At 56.4% G+C, this 14,909-nt stretch overlaps 1 protein-coding gene across 4 annotated transcripts in view; it reads left to right on the forward strand.

The window, feature by feature from the left end:
• Ano1 (anoctamin 1) overlaps positions 1-14,909 on the forward strand; it is a 163,837-nt gene that overhangs the window by 73,795 nt on the left and 75,133 nt on the right. For 2 of the 4 annotated variants that reach the window (XM_074050816.1, XM_074050826.1), the window contains exons 1-2: positions 2,634-2,883; positions 11,150-11,482. In XM_074050816.1, the coding sequence (XP_073906917.1) occupies positions 2,776-2,883; positions 11,150-11,482 (441 nt within the window). In that variant the 5' untranslated portion in view covers positions 2,634-2,775. Of the gene's footprint in view, positions 1-2,628; positions 2,884-11,149; positions 11,483-14,909 lie in introns of those variants that run through there. The other 2 variants (XM_074050812.1, XM_074050824.1) reach the window with 2 other exon arrangements.

Consider the following 14,909-nt stretch of genomic DNA (forward strand, 5'->3'; position numbering starts at 1 on the left):
TCCTGAAATCTCAAGACCCCAAAATCCCGGGCCCAGGCCAGAATTTGTCCTTTTCTGGCCATCCATTCACCAGAGGCCCTCTCTGCACGCAGAGGCCACCTGGCGTCTCCTCTGCCTTTTCAGCGGCTTGACTACACTGTGCTGGGAAGACTTGGGGAAGGGGTGAGAGGACGCAGAATGCAGGGGTAGGGGCGGCCAGGGGTGCCTCCTGGTCAGAGGAGCAGTGTTGTCTTGTTGCTAATCACAGAAATAGTGAGACACTAAAATAGCGAGACACTAAAAACCCAGCCTCTTGAACACAACGTGGGTTACTTTCTGGGGAGGAGAAAGGGAGCCATTGAGCCAAAAAGATCATCCTCCACCTGGCAAGATTCCCAAGGGGATGGTTGGGAATAAAGCCGGGAGGGCCACTGCAGCTCTTCAGACCTCTCAGCGTGAGCAGCCAAGAGTCACTTCCCAAATGTTAGGGACACCAATGCCTGCAAACTGACCCAATTACACACGCACAAATATACACATACATGCACAAAGTTGTACACAGACTTACACATGTACACATACACACACACACACAGTTTGTTTTTAATGCCTTGCTGGGGATCCCATCCAGGGCATCTATCACACAAGCTAGGCAAGTCCTCTACTCCAGAGTTACATCCCAGCCCTGACCAATTATATTTTAACCCTTTTTTGGACATTCCACCCTGCAGACTTCTGGAAGGTCCCCTGGCAACTGAACGTAAATTGAGAAAGAATGCACACCAGGGTTACACAACGTTGGTTGCTCACCATCAAGGGCGCGAGGTGGCAGTTACATAAGACTGTGTGCTCGAGAGTCATGTAATTCTTCCCGGTCCTAAAACTTGACCTCTTAGGGACCAGTCTCCCTGGCATGTCAGAAGCCATGGGGGACTGTTTTGGGCAAGGACTTAGCCAGCCCTAGGGCATTTCTCTAAACTTGCTCCTGCTGTCCAAGGTACAAAGGGTCCCTTAGAGCCACTCGACACATTCGTGGGGCCACCCCGAGGACCCAGTAGGGTTCTTGCACCTCTCCAAGTTCAAGGACTTCACAAACTTGGGCCATGATAGGGGCATGTCATCGATAGGAGAGGGGAGGTCATGGCAGTGACAAGAGGACAGCAGTAGCAATAGTGGCCACCTTGGCTGAGCATGTGTCACTGCAACTTCAGGCAGGCTTGGTGCTCATGAGATAATGGAGACTATGTGAGGTCAAGGAGGCTCCATCAGCCACGGGGCTGGAAAGTGCCAGAGCTGGAGCTGGACCCCACTCCATCTCCCCTGCAGCCCTGCCCTGTCTGTCTCCTGGATTCCACCCTGGGAGCCAGGACACGCTGATGACATCATGGCCTTACAATCACTTCTTTAGCCTTAAGTGTTCCATTGGACAAGCAATTATTGAGTGTCAGCTATATGAACCATCGTAGGAGGCAGTCACATGGAGGAAATATTGAGGCTGAGGTCCAGGCAGTTTCCTTGGGCAGTGAGAGAAGCAGGCCTGGTTGCCGGGGTGGAGGGTCCACAATGACTTCCTGCGGGAAGAAGACTCCTTGTATACCAGGGACTAACAAGATGTAGAGAGGCAGAGGAAAGAGGGACCATTTACCCTCTGGGTACAGTGGCATGGCCCCTGGGGACTCAGCCCGAGCAAGGCTGTCCTTGGGGCCTGCAAAGAGAGGGTTAAAGACACCAAGGAAACACACCCACTGTGTCCAGGGCCCTTGTTGTATCCTGAGATGAGGAGAGATAAAGCCACTGTCCCTTCCTCAGGGAGGAAGCAGAGCCCGGTGCAGGAGTCCCCACCCTGCCTCAGAGGCTGGGACACTGTTCCTTGGTCTTCCTAAACCCAAGCCCCCCTCTGTGCCATGAGTGCCACATTCTGCCCTTGCCAGGCTGGGGGCTAATGAGCTGAAGCACCTTTTCGCTCTGTGGGAGGGACACTGTGGCTGGTCACAGAACGCTCAGCTAATCAGTGAGGGCATCACAGACAGGATTATGATGGGAGAACTCAGTCAGACAAGCAGCTGGGAAGCCAGGGGAGGCTCCCGCAGGAGGGGAGAACAGAGTGAGTTTGCCCGCCAGTGGAGGGAAGGGGGCCTGGAGAGCGCTCCTGGCTGGATCTCAGAACCTTCTCAACGCTTTCTTGGGCTTTTTTTGGATTTTAACAGTAGGGGCTTTTGGCAATCCCCCCACCCCATGGTATGAAAACCCTTTCCATCCTTAAAAAAAAAATCTAAAGGGGCGCTTACCCCGGATAAAAATAAAACTTGGAGGGGCCTGCAGGAATGGAATGCTTTCTTCCTGTGTTTAAATTTCTACGGAAAATGTGACCCGCGTGGCCGCCGCCCCTGCCGTTTGCAGGCAGAGTGCGCTTATATCTTTAAGGAAAAGGACCAGGCGGGCGTCCAAGTTCCCGACCAGGCGCGGGCCGCCCAGGGGACTGAGCAGCCAGGTGGCGGCGCGGTGGCCCGGGGGGGGGGGGGCGGGGGGGGAGGGGGAGGCCCGGGCGCACCCCGCACGGTGCGCGGCCCGGGCGCGCGGGCGAGGGCGGCGGGCGGAGCGGGAGGTGACCACGTCCCCTGCGGCCGGGGCGCGGGAAGGCCCGGCCCCCTGCGAGCGACAGAGCGAGCGAGTGAGCGAGCGAGAGAGAGCGAGCGCGCCACCAACCCTGCCCGCCCGTCTCCGCTTGCAGAGGCCGCCGGGGCCGTGGATGGGGAGGGCGCGCCGCCCGGCGGTCCCCGCGAACACGCGTCCACGATGAGGGTCAACGAGAAGTACTCGACGCTGCCGGCCGAGGACCGCAGCGTCCACATTCTCAACATCTGCGCCATCGAGGACCTGGGCTACCTGCCGTCCGAGGGCACGGTGAGTGTGGCGGCGCACCTGCGCGGCGCCGGGAGGACTCGCGGGGTCCGGGCTGCGCCGTCCACGCCGCGTGGGGGGCGCCCACCCGCGCACGTGCGCCGGGAAAGCGCGGCGGCCCCGCCGAGTGCGCGCGCCCACCACGCGGGACGCACAGCCAGGACCCCGCGTGCCCGCTCTCAGCCTGAGCCTGAGCCCACGGCAGGGACCCCCGGAGGGACCCTCCCGTCCAGGCCCGTGGCCATGGGTGTCCCAGGGGCAGCCGGGGTAGGGTTTGGGCTCAAGGGTGGAGACCCAGTTGGCCGCCACCGGCGCAAGAGAGAGGCAGCCGCCACCCTGCGGGGCTCGAGCCCTGGGGCCCCACCTGCCAGCAGCCCTGTCGTGCTGTGCCTGGGGCGCTGGGTCCGGCATGGGAACTTTCAACGCCCGGTGGTGGGCCTGACCGTGGAGGTTGTGAGATTGTTTTTTGGTCCCCTGTCTCCACCCTGGTCCCGGTGGGGGAGGAGGGCGCCACCCCCTGCCCCAGTGCTGGCAGGGAGCCAAGTCACCTGGTTGGGGACCCCAATCCAGAGGTCCTCCCTGGTCCAGCATGGGAACTCCCAAAACCCAGTGGTCCTGACAGTGGAGGTTGGGAAAGTGCCTCCCCTCCCCACGCTGGCATGGAGCCAAGTCACCTGGTTGGGGACCCCAGTCCAGAGGTCCTCCCTGCTAACTCTACCACTCTCCCTGGGGCTGGATCCAGCTGGTCACAGGGATCCCATGAGAAGTTTGACTTAAAGGACAAAGTTTGCCGGTAGAAGAGAGGGCTGTGGCCCCACAGAGTGGGGGCTGTAGCTTGGTAGGGGCAAGCCGGGATCTAAGCACAGAATCCCCTTTCTCCCCCTCTCCATCTGCCCCCTTCAAAGCCACTCCCCAGGGCTGGCCTGGGGCTGGAGAGATGGAGGCCCAGCTTGGGCGGTGATTGCCCTAGCCGCTCCTGCTCCCTCTACCCTTGGGCTGGAGAACTGGAGGGCCCAGAACCAGCTTTGCCCAGAGGGGTACAGGGTAGAGCAGAGCCAGGCTCAGGCTTTGGGGAGACCTTATGCTTCAAAGTCTCAGTGGGGAGCACAGGTGAGGAGTGGGGGCTTGCAGAGCTGCAGGGAGCGTGGCTCAGGGGCAGAGCTGGTTGAGGAGGCGTCTGCCTGCAATACAAAGTCTTGGCCTAGTGGCTCAGGGGCGACTTGTGAACAGAGCTGTGTGCCAGGCCTGGTTGGTCCCTGGGCACCCACAGAGAGAGGCAGGGAGGGCTCCGCCCTTCCGGAGCTTAAGAAGTGGTGATGGAATGTTACCCGTTACCCGTGACAGTGACAAAGGACAATTCCTTAGTGTCAGGCCAGTTCTGTGTCCTATCTTGTTTAACTCACAACTGCGTGGGTAAGTGCTGTTTTTATGAGTAAAATTGAAGAAGAACTAACTGGGTAGGTATGGTGGTACACGCCTGCAATCCCAGCTACTCAGGAGGCAGAGGTAGGAAGACTGAGATCCAAAGCCTAGGAAACAGACCCTGACTAAAAAAACAAACCAAAATAAAAAGGACTGAGGGCATGGCTCAAGTGGCAGAGCACTTGCCTAACAAGCAGGAGGGCCCTGAGTTCAAACCTTACTGATTGACAAAAAGAAGAAAGGAAGCCAGAGGCCAGATGAAGGTGATGGATTTCGTTAAGTTTTCTGTGTGCTCATCTTTGGGTGTTTCTAATGTCAAACTGTCAGCTACCAGTGGCCTGGGAGCTGTGAGCTCCACCAATCCCAGGCACCCAGAAAAACCTGCTGAGCTGGTGTCAGCCCACCTGCTGACATGGGGCACTTTCCTGCTGGTAGGGACAGTAGTGTCTACTGTAGATTGCCAAGCCGGCCCAGTAGCTGTAAGTTGATCCGTAGTGGTCACGATTCTGTCTGAAAACTTTTTGGAATAAAAGTGCATTTAAAACTGATGTTCCTCTCGGGTCTGAAATTCAGTCTCAAACCCAAAGCCAGTTTGAGGTCTCTGATTTCGGGTCGCCCATTTTCTGAGAAGGCAAACAGTCGGTTTCTGTAGAGTGACCACGACTTTTCCTTAGAGCGGGAGAATTCAGCTCCCGGAACTTGACTCCATGTAAGGACTGAATAAACGAACGCACCGAGTCCCAGGCATTCGAGCCGTGGACACAGGGCTCTGCTCTTTTCTGGAGTCTGGGGAGTGGGTTTGGGAAGGACAGGGCTGCAACTCTCCTGCTATGAAGGTGTCCCTTCCCATTTTCCCATGTGACACCAGGAGGCATTTCTCCTCTGAGGTTTCCCTGTCTTCCTGGGACAGTCCCTCTGGGAGCACTTGCCCCAAATGGCCAGGAGGCAACCTCAAGTACCCCCAGTACTCTCCCGTCACATTGTAATCCCACAAGCATCATTGGACCTAAATCGGGGGGGGGGGGGAAGGGGTTGTCCCCATCCTGCAGATGAGAAAACTGAGGCTCCATAGCAGGTGTTGTGTTTAAGCTGCTGGCCTGGCGGGGACCTAGGTTTCTGTCTCTTGGGTTGATGCCAGGAGTGAAATGCAGACCCAGACTGCTGTCATCCATGCATGCACACACTCACGCATTCACTCCACAGCCACCAGCCATTAAAAAGACGAGGAAGAAACCCTGCAGTCCACACAGGTGGTCTAAGAGGTCACCTGCCCTTTTCTGAAGGCTAGGGAAGAGAACATTCTGGACCTTTCCAAGCTTTGAACTGGGAGGCCAGGCAGGCATAAATCCTAGCCCACACCCCTCCTGCTGCACACCTTTGTGTCCTGTCCCTCCCACTTCCAGGGAAATGGCCCAGAGAGCCCCATGGCCACCTCAGCAGCTGTGGCCACACCTTGCTATGTCCTCAGCCCCACTCCCAAAGCTCCAGCCCAGCTCAGATCTAGGGGGCCTCCCAGCCCATTTAGAAGGGGCTAGCACTTATTCAGGAAGGTTTCCCAGGATCACAGCACAAAAATCATCCAGGGGACCACACCCTGGGGCTGTGCTTGGTGCTGCCTCCTGCTGGTCCCATCACCGCCATCACCACATCCAACTCCTTTCATAGCTTTTTCAAATCTGGAGCTGGCACCGTGCCACCTGTCATTTGCAGTCTCTTCTGACCGTAAGATTATTTTCTCCAGTTCTGTAGGCAGGTGTCTCAGTCAGTTCTCAATGTTGAGGGTTCACGAGCTCTTTTAAAGTTCAAATTAATACCGTGAACCCTTCCAACCACCCTCTAAGGAAAGTCACATTTAATGAGGGTTTTGGAGGAACAGAGAGGTTGAGCTCTGTGGCTGGGGTAGCACAGAGCGTTGGTTTCCCCGCATAGGGAAGATGATGCTCACCTTGGTGGGGCTTCTGGCTGTCTCTTTCAGGTCATGCCAGGACCTTAGGTGATGTTCCCTCCTTCCTTCCCAAAGACTGGCGGGCCCCTGAGGGCAGGCAGGCTGTGGATGGGGCCCCGATGGTGGAGGTGTTCATTTGAGCTCGGGGACCTTTGCTGCCTCACCTTGTAGAGTCATTGGCCACTCTCTGGGGTGGTTCCCCACTCTCTGCCTTGACAGGATCTCTGTGAATCTCTTGTCTTTCCCTGTGTTGTTTGTCCATCTTGTTAAATAGTTGCCGATGTCCTGGCCAACCAGGAGCTCCAGGGCCGGCAGGAGATGCTGGGCAATGGATACAAATGTGTTAGGAAAGTCCTGGCGTGGTCTCTAAGGCCACAGCGAGTTAAGAGCTACAGGGAGATGGTTCAGAGACAGCCTGAACTCACAAGGAGAACGGCGTTGACAGAGTGGCTGGCACCTTGGATCCCAGTCATAGGCAATCCTGATCCAGGGTGGATCACCGGGCTGAGACAGGAGGAAGGGCAGGTGGCCGGGGGCATGCAGCAGGAGTAAAGACCAACCTGGGGAAGGGGAAAGAAGGGGAGGAGGCCCAAGGAGGAGATGGGAAAGTATGCTGAAGCCACAGGAGCTGTCACCAAGCAGGCCTGGCTCGGCCTCGTGGAATTCCAAGTCCCCATTTGGAGAACAGAACTGAGCCTGGTGTTGGGCTGCTGAGCATCTGAGGGACCCCAGATGCTGGCAGCTGGCAGGTGTGCCTTGGCCTCAGAGACTGCTTGTCCACCTTGGTTGACCACCCCTGCCCTCTTGCCCTGCCAAGCATGGGCCTCCTCCCATGCAGGACCTAGGTCTGCCTTGGCGCTGGCTCTTCTGCCCTTGGAGGCACCGCCAGGTCACTGTGACTCTGCGCTTCTCAGACCTTTCTGATACACTGAGGAGAAGGCATGTCTGCCCTTGGGCCAGGATGGAGGGCAGGGTGATGGCAATGGTCCCCAGGCGCCTGTCCCCAGCACATGTTGGACTCGCTCCTGCCCAGCTCAACTTGGTTAATCCTCCTGGCGGGACGCAGCTGATCTGCCCTCCCTGCCTCCCAGGGCAGATCTGAGACTCCCAGGCCTTGGAGCTGGACAGGATCCAAGAGCAGGCTTGGACTTGGGCCTGGCTGATGGCAAGGCCTGTGTGAGGCCACCGCCCCACTCCCTCTGCCCTTACCTGCTGCCCCCAAGGAAACTGCAGCTCACTGTGGCTCCAGGACTCCCCCCACAGCGTGTGCGTAACCACTGCCCAGAGTCCCCCTCTGCTGTGTCCTTCAGCACCTGAGAAAAGTGGGCACTGGTCAGCCAAGGGAGACTGCTGCTACTTCTCCTCGAGTCTCAGTTTCCCCCGGGTGGAATGGACTTGGTTATAGAGCCCCCACTCTGAGGGTGGGCTTGTGGGGGTGCAGTAAGATGGTGTACCCTATGACAGCTTGTAAACCCAGCTACTCTGGAGGCGGAAGCAAGAGGACTGTGATTCAAGGCCAACCCAGGCAAAGCTAATAAGACTGTCAAAAAAAAAAGGGCTGTGGTATGACTCAGAGATAGAGCACTTGCCAGCACGCACAGGCTGTGGGTTCAATTCCTAGTAACACCCACACACAAAAGAGCATCTCCTCAATCCACAGTTCCTAGGAAGGGCTGGAGCCTTCCTGAGTGTGGGAAAGAGTCTGGGAGCTCAGCCCCCATCTATCCTGTGACCTCCGTCCCTGGCTCCCCTATATGGACACAAACTCACCTGCTGGCTGCAGATAGACAATGCTAGGGTCACCCATGAGCACGTCCTTTACTGGGCTGGAGTTCAAGTCCTGCTGTCCTCAGGAAACGGCCCCATCCCACACTGCCCTGCCCCTGGGCCTTGCGAGGACATCTCGCAAGGGTGTGGTGCTAGCCCAGAAGCACCTACAAGGCTCTGTCACAGGGAGCAGGATGGGGACCTGTAGGGAGCACATCTGCTCTCTGTCCAGGTCCTCTTGAGTGTCACCAAGCCAGGCTGGACCCTAAGTTACTGTAGATTGAAGTTGGCCAAATAGTTCCAGCCTCCTTCCGGTTCCAGGTGCTGACCAGGCCCTGCCCAGCTGTAGGCAGTGCTGTCTCCAGAAGGCAGCTTTCTGGGACTGGGAACATGGAGATGCCAGGGGAATGACCCCCGTGCTATGACCAGGGGACAGGGTGCCCTGACCTGGCCGCCAGACCCTGCCCAGGAGCCCCTTCTTCCCATCCTTCTCCTACAGCAGTCCCCACCAGCACAGCAGCCTCCACTGTGCGTCTTTCTCTCTGCCTCCCTGCCCTTGGCTTGGTGTGGAGTGCGGAGCCCCTCCGGCTTCCTCCATCCTCACCCCTTCAGCTAACACAGCCCTCCAGCCCTCAGGCACATAGTAGGCTTGCAGCTTTCCATTGTCGGGTGCCTGGCACCCTAGAGTCATGGTGCAACTGGGAGCTGTCTTGAGGCTCCAGGTGACCACCGAGGAGCCATTCCAGGTTTCTGTGGGAGGTTAGGAGGAGCGACCAAGGCCAGCCTCTGGGTAGTGGCAGAGCCTGAACTTTATAAAGACTTCTGGGGCCTTTCCCAGCCCCCTGCTTTGTAAGAGCAGTGTCCTGGATGGGGTGGGGAACAGATCAGATAGGACCAGAGGGGTAGGTATGGATGGGCTGTGGTGGGAAGCGTGGGGACATGGGGGGAGTGGGGAGTTCCCAGGGCTGGGAATGACTAGAACATCCCAGGGAGGGGATGCTGGTGGCGACTCTTGTCATTTGCCCTCCAAACCAGCTGAGTACTGGGGAAACTGAGACCAGAGTCTGCACCCGGCATAGAGGGGAAGTTTAGGTCTAGGCACAAGCTTGGGGACTGTCCAGGACACTGTCAGGGAAGGCTTTCTGGGGGAGAAGGCCCAGCGGCAGTGCAGGGAAGGGCTATCAACTTTCTGCTGGCCACAGGAATTTGGGACCCTGCCTTCAGCCACACACAGTCGCCTCGTGCTCCACCAAGGACCTCATTCTTGGATGAGGATGCAGCTCAGGGATGAGAGCGGGGGGCATCTGTGTACAGACATCGGGACCTAGGAGGGAAACCATGTGGTCAGCTGGGCTGAGGCCAGCTCCGAGGCTAGCAGGTGGTGGGGAGCTGCTCCTAGGCTATGTCCCAGCCTAGTTTCATTCATCTTGCTGAAGCCCAGCTTGCTGGTTGACCTATGATAGCCAGCTTTGGTCTCAGTGACAACTGTGGACCACATTGTAGTCTGGTGAACACATGGCTTTTTTTTTTTTTCTTTTGTGGTACTGGGAGTTGAACCCAGAGCCTTGTGCATGCTAGGCAAGGGCTCTACCCCTGTCCAACACATGGCTTTTTAAACCACCATACCATGCTTCTGTCTCCTGGGGCCTTGTGGATTCCTTCAGACGAATAAGGAAACTGAGGCAGTCCAGACGGTGTTGGAGCCCTTGCCCAGCCCAGAGTCCTGTCCATGCTGGTGGCTCCCTACTCCCTCCGCCCACAGACATCCTACCTGTGTGCAGGTGAGGGGAATTAGTGCCCCCAGGAGCAGATGGAGAACCACAAAGCTAAACGTGCAGTGGGTGCCAGCTCTGGTGTGCTCCTTGGGGTCATTCCCAGGGTCCCCAACGGGATGGAAGCAGCTGCCCACACAGTGGAAGCCCCTGGCTCCTCCTCACCCTGCTGAGGCACCTTGAGTAAGCTGTTTGCAGTAGGAGTCTGGTTTGGGCACAGCGCAGACTGAGCCAGCGAGAGCCTCACCTCTGGCCACACAGCTGGTTAGCAGCCCGCACATGGCGTCCTCAGGATGGGGGCGTCAGTGGGGGAGGTTTGCACCTGCCCAAAGCTGAGCTTGGCTCCACCCTGAGGCCCCGTCCACGTGTGAAGAGTCCTTCTGGGTGGAGGGGGTTGACTTGCAGCTCTCCCCAGTCAGCCAGGGGAGTTCCTCCCACCCAGCCTGCACCAGCTCTGGAGACCCTGAGGCTTTCTGGGTGATCACTGTGTGGCTTGGCGTCCTCAGGGGCAGTCAGCGTCAAATGCCTGCTTCTGGAAACCCAAGTCGGTGTGCCTCAGCCCCTAGCACAGTGCCTGGCTCCCAGTTGTCCTTCAGAACCACAGGGAATGGGTGCCAGGACCCCCTCAGATTCAAAAACCCATGGACGCTCCAGACCCTCCCAGGAGACAGTGTAGGGTTTGCACAGAACCTACACACAACCTGAGTGTGGACTTCAAATTGTCACTCGATGACATGTGACATCTTGCACAATGGAAATGCCGTGGACACAGTTGGGATACTGTTTTTCTGAGAACAGTGACAAGGGAAAATGTCTGCACGTGCTCAGTCCAGATGCAAGGTGCTCTTGTTTCTGGAGGTACTGGGCTTTGAACTCAGACCCTTGGGCTTGTGAGACAGGCACTCTACCACATGAGCCACACGGGAGCCTTTTCTGCCCAGACCAGCCTGGACCAAGGTCCTCCTATGTATGCCTGCCACATAGCTGGGATGACAGCTTATGTCACCATGCTCAGCTTTTATTGGTCGAGATGGGGTCTCTTGAACTTTTTCCCTGGGCTAGCTTTGAACCATAATCCTCCCAATCTCCACCTCCTCCCGAGTAGCTAGGATTACAGTTGTGAACCACCATGCTGGGCTCCAATGCAAAGTTTGTCAATGAGTATTTTTTATCTGAGGTTGTTTGGAACTGTGGGCTCAAGGCCCATGGATTCAGAGCCTGGGGGTATGGGGTCCACCATGTTTGTTGAGTGAGTAAGTGAGTGAATGAATGGATGGACGGAATGTCTGAGTCTCCCGTGCTCCCTCAAAGGCCCACCAAGAAGGGCTCCACATTGAATGACTTCCTTCTCCTGCCCCCTCAGCTGCTCAACTCCTTGTCGGTGGACCCAGATGTGCAGTGTAAATATGGCCTGTACTTCCGCGATGGCAAACGCAAGGTGGACTACATCCTGGTGTATCACCACAAGCGGCCATCGGGCAGCAGGCCCCTGGCCAGGAGGTCCCAGCACAGTGACGTCAGTGTGGGGACCCGCAGTGTCAAGCAGGACCAGCCCCTGCCGGGGAAGGGGGAGCCAGTGGACGTGGGCTCGCCCGAGGCCCCCATGGACTACCACGAGGACGACAAATGCTTCCGCAGGCAGGAGTACGAGGGGAACCTGCTGGAGGCCGGCCTGGAGCTGGAGCACGACGAGGAGGTAACTGTCAACCACACTTCCCGTCGGCCTGCGTGTGGGGTGCACAGTGTCATTTTCAGAGGGGGTGGGGGTCTCCTCCAACCTTCCCTGTCTTAGACAAGGACCAGATGACGACAAGGCTCTTGTCGTCAGGTGGGGAAGGGGTCATTTCCAAACAGCTTTGGGGAGCCCAAGCCAGTCTTCTATGGTCACATCTGCCCAGGGCAGGGCTGGCCTGCTCGGCTGGGCCGTGACCTTCAGGTCAGCGCACTTCCTGCCTCTGACAAGGGCCTGGGCTGGGAAGACTGGCCTGACCAGAGGGACAGAGCCCAAAGCTGTCCTGGGGGTTTTCCTGAATGACCTTGCCCCTGTTGGGAGCCTTAGTTTCCTCAAACTCTAAAACAAGGAGGTGCAGCCCTGCTCTGAAATCCATCTCTGTAACGGTGTTCCAGAAACCTGAGTCTTGCTAAGAGAAACTCTGAAGAGAACAGAGGTCCACTTGCCTCTCGTGCCTGACTGCCACATTTGCCATTGAGAGTGACTTCAGTGGGTGCCACTTTCGACCCGCTGCCCTGCAGAGCTGTCGCTGTTCAGATTCCTCCAGAATCAGCAAATCTCTACCTCACAGGCAGGGCAGGAAAAGTTGTCAGCAGGACGAGTCAGGAAGCCAGTTGAGTCAACTGTGAATGTTTAAAATAAAAGTCAGCCTGGGTTTAATTTCACCAGCAGGAACTGCTGTGCTTTAAATAACGAGTGCTTCTGGTTCCGTGATAAGAAGTCCTTAAAATACTTACACCCCAAAGCTAGCTCATTAGGGACCCACACTGTAAACAAGTAGTTATAAACAACCAGAAACCAGGGCTGCAGGGGTTGCTCAAGTGGTAGAGCGCCTGCCTAACAAGTGCAAAGTCCTGAGTTCAATCCCCACTACTGCAACAAAACCAAAACCCAAACCCAACCAAACAACAACAAATCAGAGCCATTCAGCCCTCGCCAGAGCCTCTTTCATCCCGACCCTACTGTTACGGACTGGTTTTGAACTCAGGGCCTGGTGCTGGCGAGGCAGGCTTTCTTCCCCGTGAGCCACTTTCCCAGCTGTCTTTGCTTTGATTATTTTTGAGATAGGATCTTGCATTTATGCCTGCCTGGACCTCCTTATGTCTCCCTGCATAGCTGGAATGACAGGCACACACCACCGTGCCCCACTTTTATTGGTCTTGTGAACTTGTTGCCCAGGCTAGCCTTGAACCATGATCCTCCTGAACTCTGCCTCCTAAGTAGCTAGCATTACAGGCGTGAAGCACCACACCCAGCCTTGGCCACAGGATCTTGTGCAATATGCAGCACTGCTCAGGATCCCCTCACCTTCCAGAGGTTTGGCCACCTGGCAGGTGTTTGGGAGTCCCTCGCAGGGATGGTTCCCACTGGGGTTGCCAGGGTGCAGAGCCGTCTTTAAGAAGTTTGGATGGTCAGGAGGCAAAGATTGGAGCCTCACGGAACTCCCAGATTTCTCCCTGACTTTGTGGTGGCAGCCAGGAAACACACATTTGCTATTCCTGTGGCTTTTCCTGCCTCACTTCGAGAAGAGAGGTCAATGCTGCTGGCTTTCTCGTTGTCCTGCCCTGCCCACCCTGTGGCCTTTGAACACGGTGACTACCACGTGGAGTTTATTTCAGAGGTCATTTCTAACTCGAAGAGGGTCTCAGCTCTGTGGGGGCTGTGGTGCCTCTCCGTGGAGCGTGGTTTGGGACCCATCTGTTTCCCAGGGAATTCTCTCTCTCCGTGACATCCCTTCCTAATGACACCATACGCTCTGAAATGTGGCAGCAGCCTCGGAGGTGTGGCAGTTCAGACCCCAAGCTTCCACCTATCCTTTCTGACCTGGTGGCCTCAGTCTCCCCGTCTGGAAGATGGAGACAACAATGGTATTCACATCCCTGGGGTTCCCTGAGTAGCCTTTGAAAAGTACATGACCCCAAGTCTAGCACGTGACTCATCTTTCTATAATACTGATATTTGTATTATGTCACATATTGGAATAGCGGTGCCAAGACAGAAGATCCTTCCCAAGTCCTGTTCACTACCGTGTCACACGGTCTTCTCCCAAACTTTCTCATGTCTGAGATGAAAAGCAAACGTGAGGACCAAAAGAAATCTAGGTTTTCCTATAAGTGAGCCCAGATTTCATGGGTTGTTTGGCTCCCGAGCTAAATAAGACCTTTAAAAATGAAAATATGGTTGTGATGTAGATAAGACAGTTTGAGTTTCCTAAGTGGCCAAAACTGAGTCGTCCCACCTCCCTGCTGGGGACTTTTGATGGTTCTGGGGTTTGAACTCACGGCTTTGCTCACACTTGCTAGGCAGCTGCTCTAAACACTTGAGGCACTCCACCAGCCCTCTTTTTTTTGTGATGGGTTTTTTCGAGATAGGGTCTCTCAAACTGTTTGCCCAGGCTGGCTTCGAACCTCGATCCTCCTGATCTCTGCCTCCTGAGTAGCTCCTGCTGGGGTCTTAACATCATCACCTGTGTTTTACAATGGCCTGGAGAACCCAAGATTCCCTCCCATAGCGGCAGTCTGTTGCTTGCCCACCCTCCCACGTCAAGAGAAGGTGATAAGGTCCTTGCCACACACATGCACACAAGGATGGGCGCGGCCCCGGCCTGCGCGATTAGCAGAGGCTGAATTTGTGTCAGGGACAGTGGCTCTCTCAGGAGCCCTGTTCCTGCGGTGGGCTTGGATTACAGGGAGCCAGAGGGCTTGCCGTTTTGGAAAGGGAGGGCCTCCAGAGCCCTGTTGCACAACTGTACCTAATTTGAAGCAAATCGGGACTTGGGCACACTTTCATGGGAAGAAAAATCACAGAACCCATCAGGTATGCGCCCCCTGCAAAAAACAAAAATGAGGACTTGTTGCCTTAAAGCTGTTTTCTTGACCCTGATACTGTCGACATTTGACACTTCACAGTATCCCTGGCCTCGGCCTGGCTGGCGGCAACTCCCAAGTCATGAAAACCAAAAATGTCCCCAGACGTTGCGAAATGTGCCTGGGGACAAAATTGCCCCCTAGTTGAGGGAACCCTGCTTCAAAGGCGGGACAGGATGGCAAAAGAGAAAGACTTTGTAGAAGAGAGGGTCTCCTGAGTGTGATGCCAGCGCCTCTGGAGCTGTGGCCACACAGGGGTGACCTGGCCCTTGTGACCGCAGGGCACACGCGGGTGTGCTGTGCTGTATATTCCCGGGCGCAGCGGCTGTCCGCCTTGCCTGATGGGGAGCCCCTCTGTACTTGCTTTCCCCCCAAGGCCGGCTGATTGTCCCGAGACTCTGTGATGACAGAAAGGTGTGCGGCCCTGCTAAGAAGGTACGTGTGACTGAGGGGCAGATGGACGGCTCCTAGTGATAGCACCTGCTAGTCTCCTGTGGCTGTGTAACAAATGACCTCCCGTGGGC

This window comes from Castor canadensis, chromosome 1, assembly GCF_047511655.1.
Source record: "Castor canadensis chromosome 1, mCasCan1.hap1v2, whole genome shotgun sequence".
Taxonomy (NCBI): Eukaryota; Metazoa; Chordata; class Mammalia; order Rodentia; family Castoridae; genus Castor; species Castor canadensis.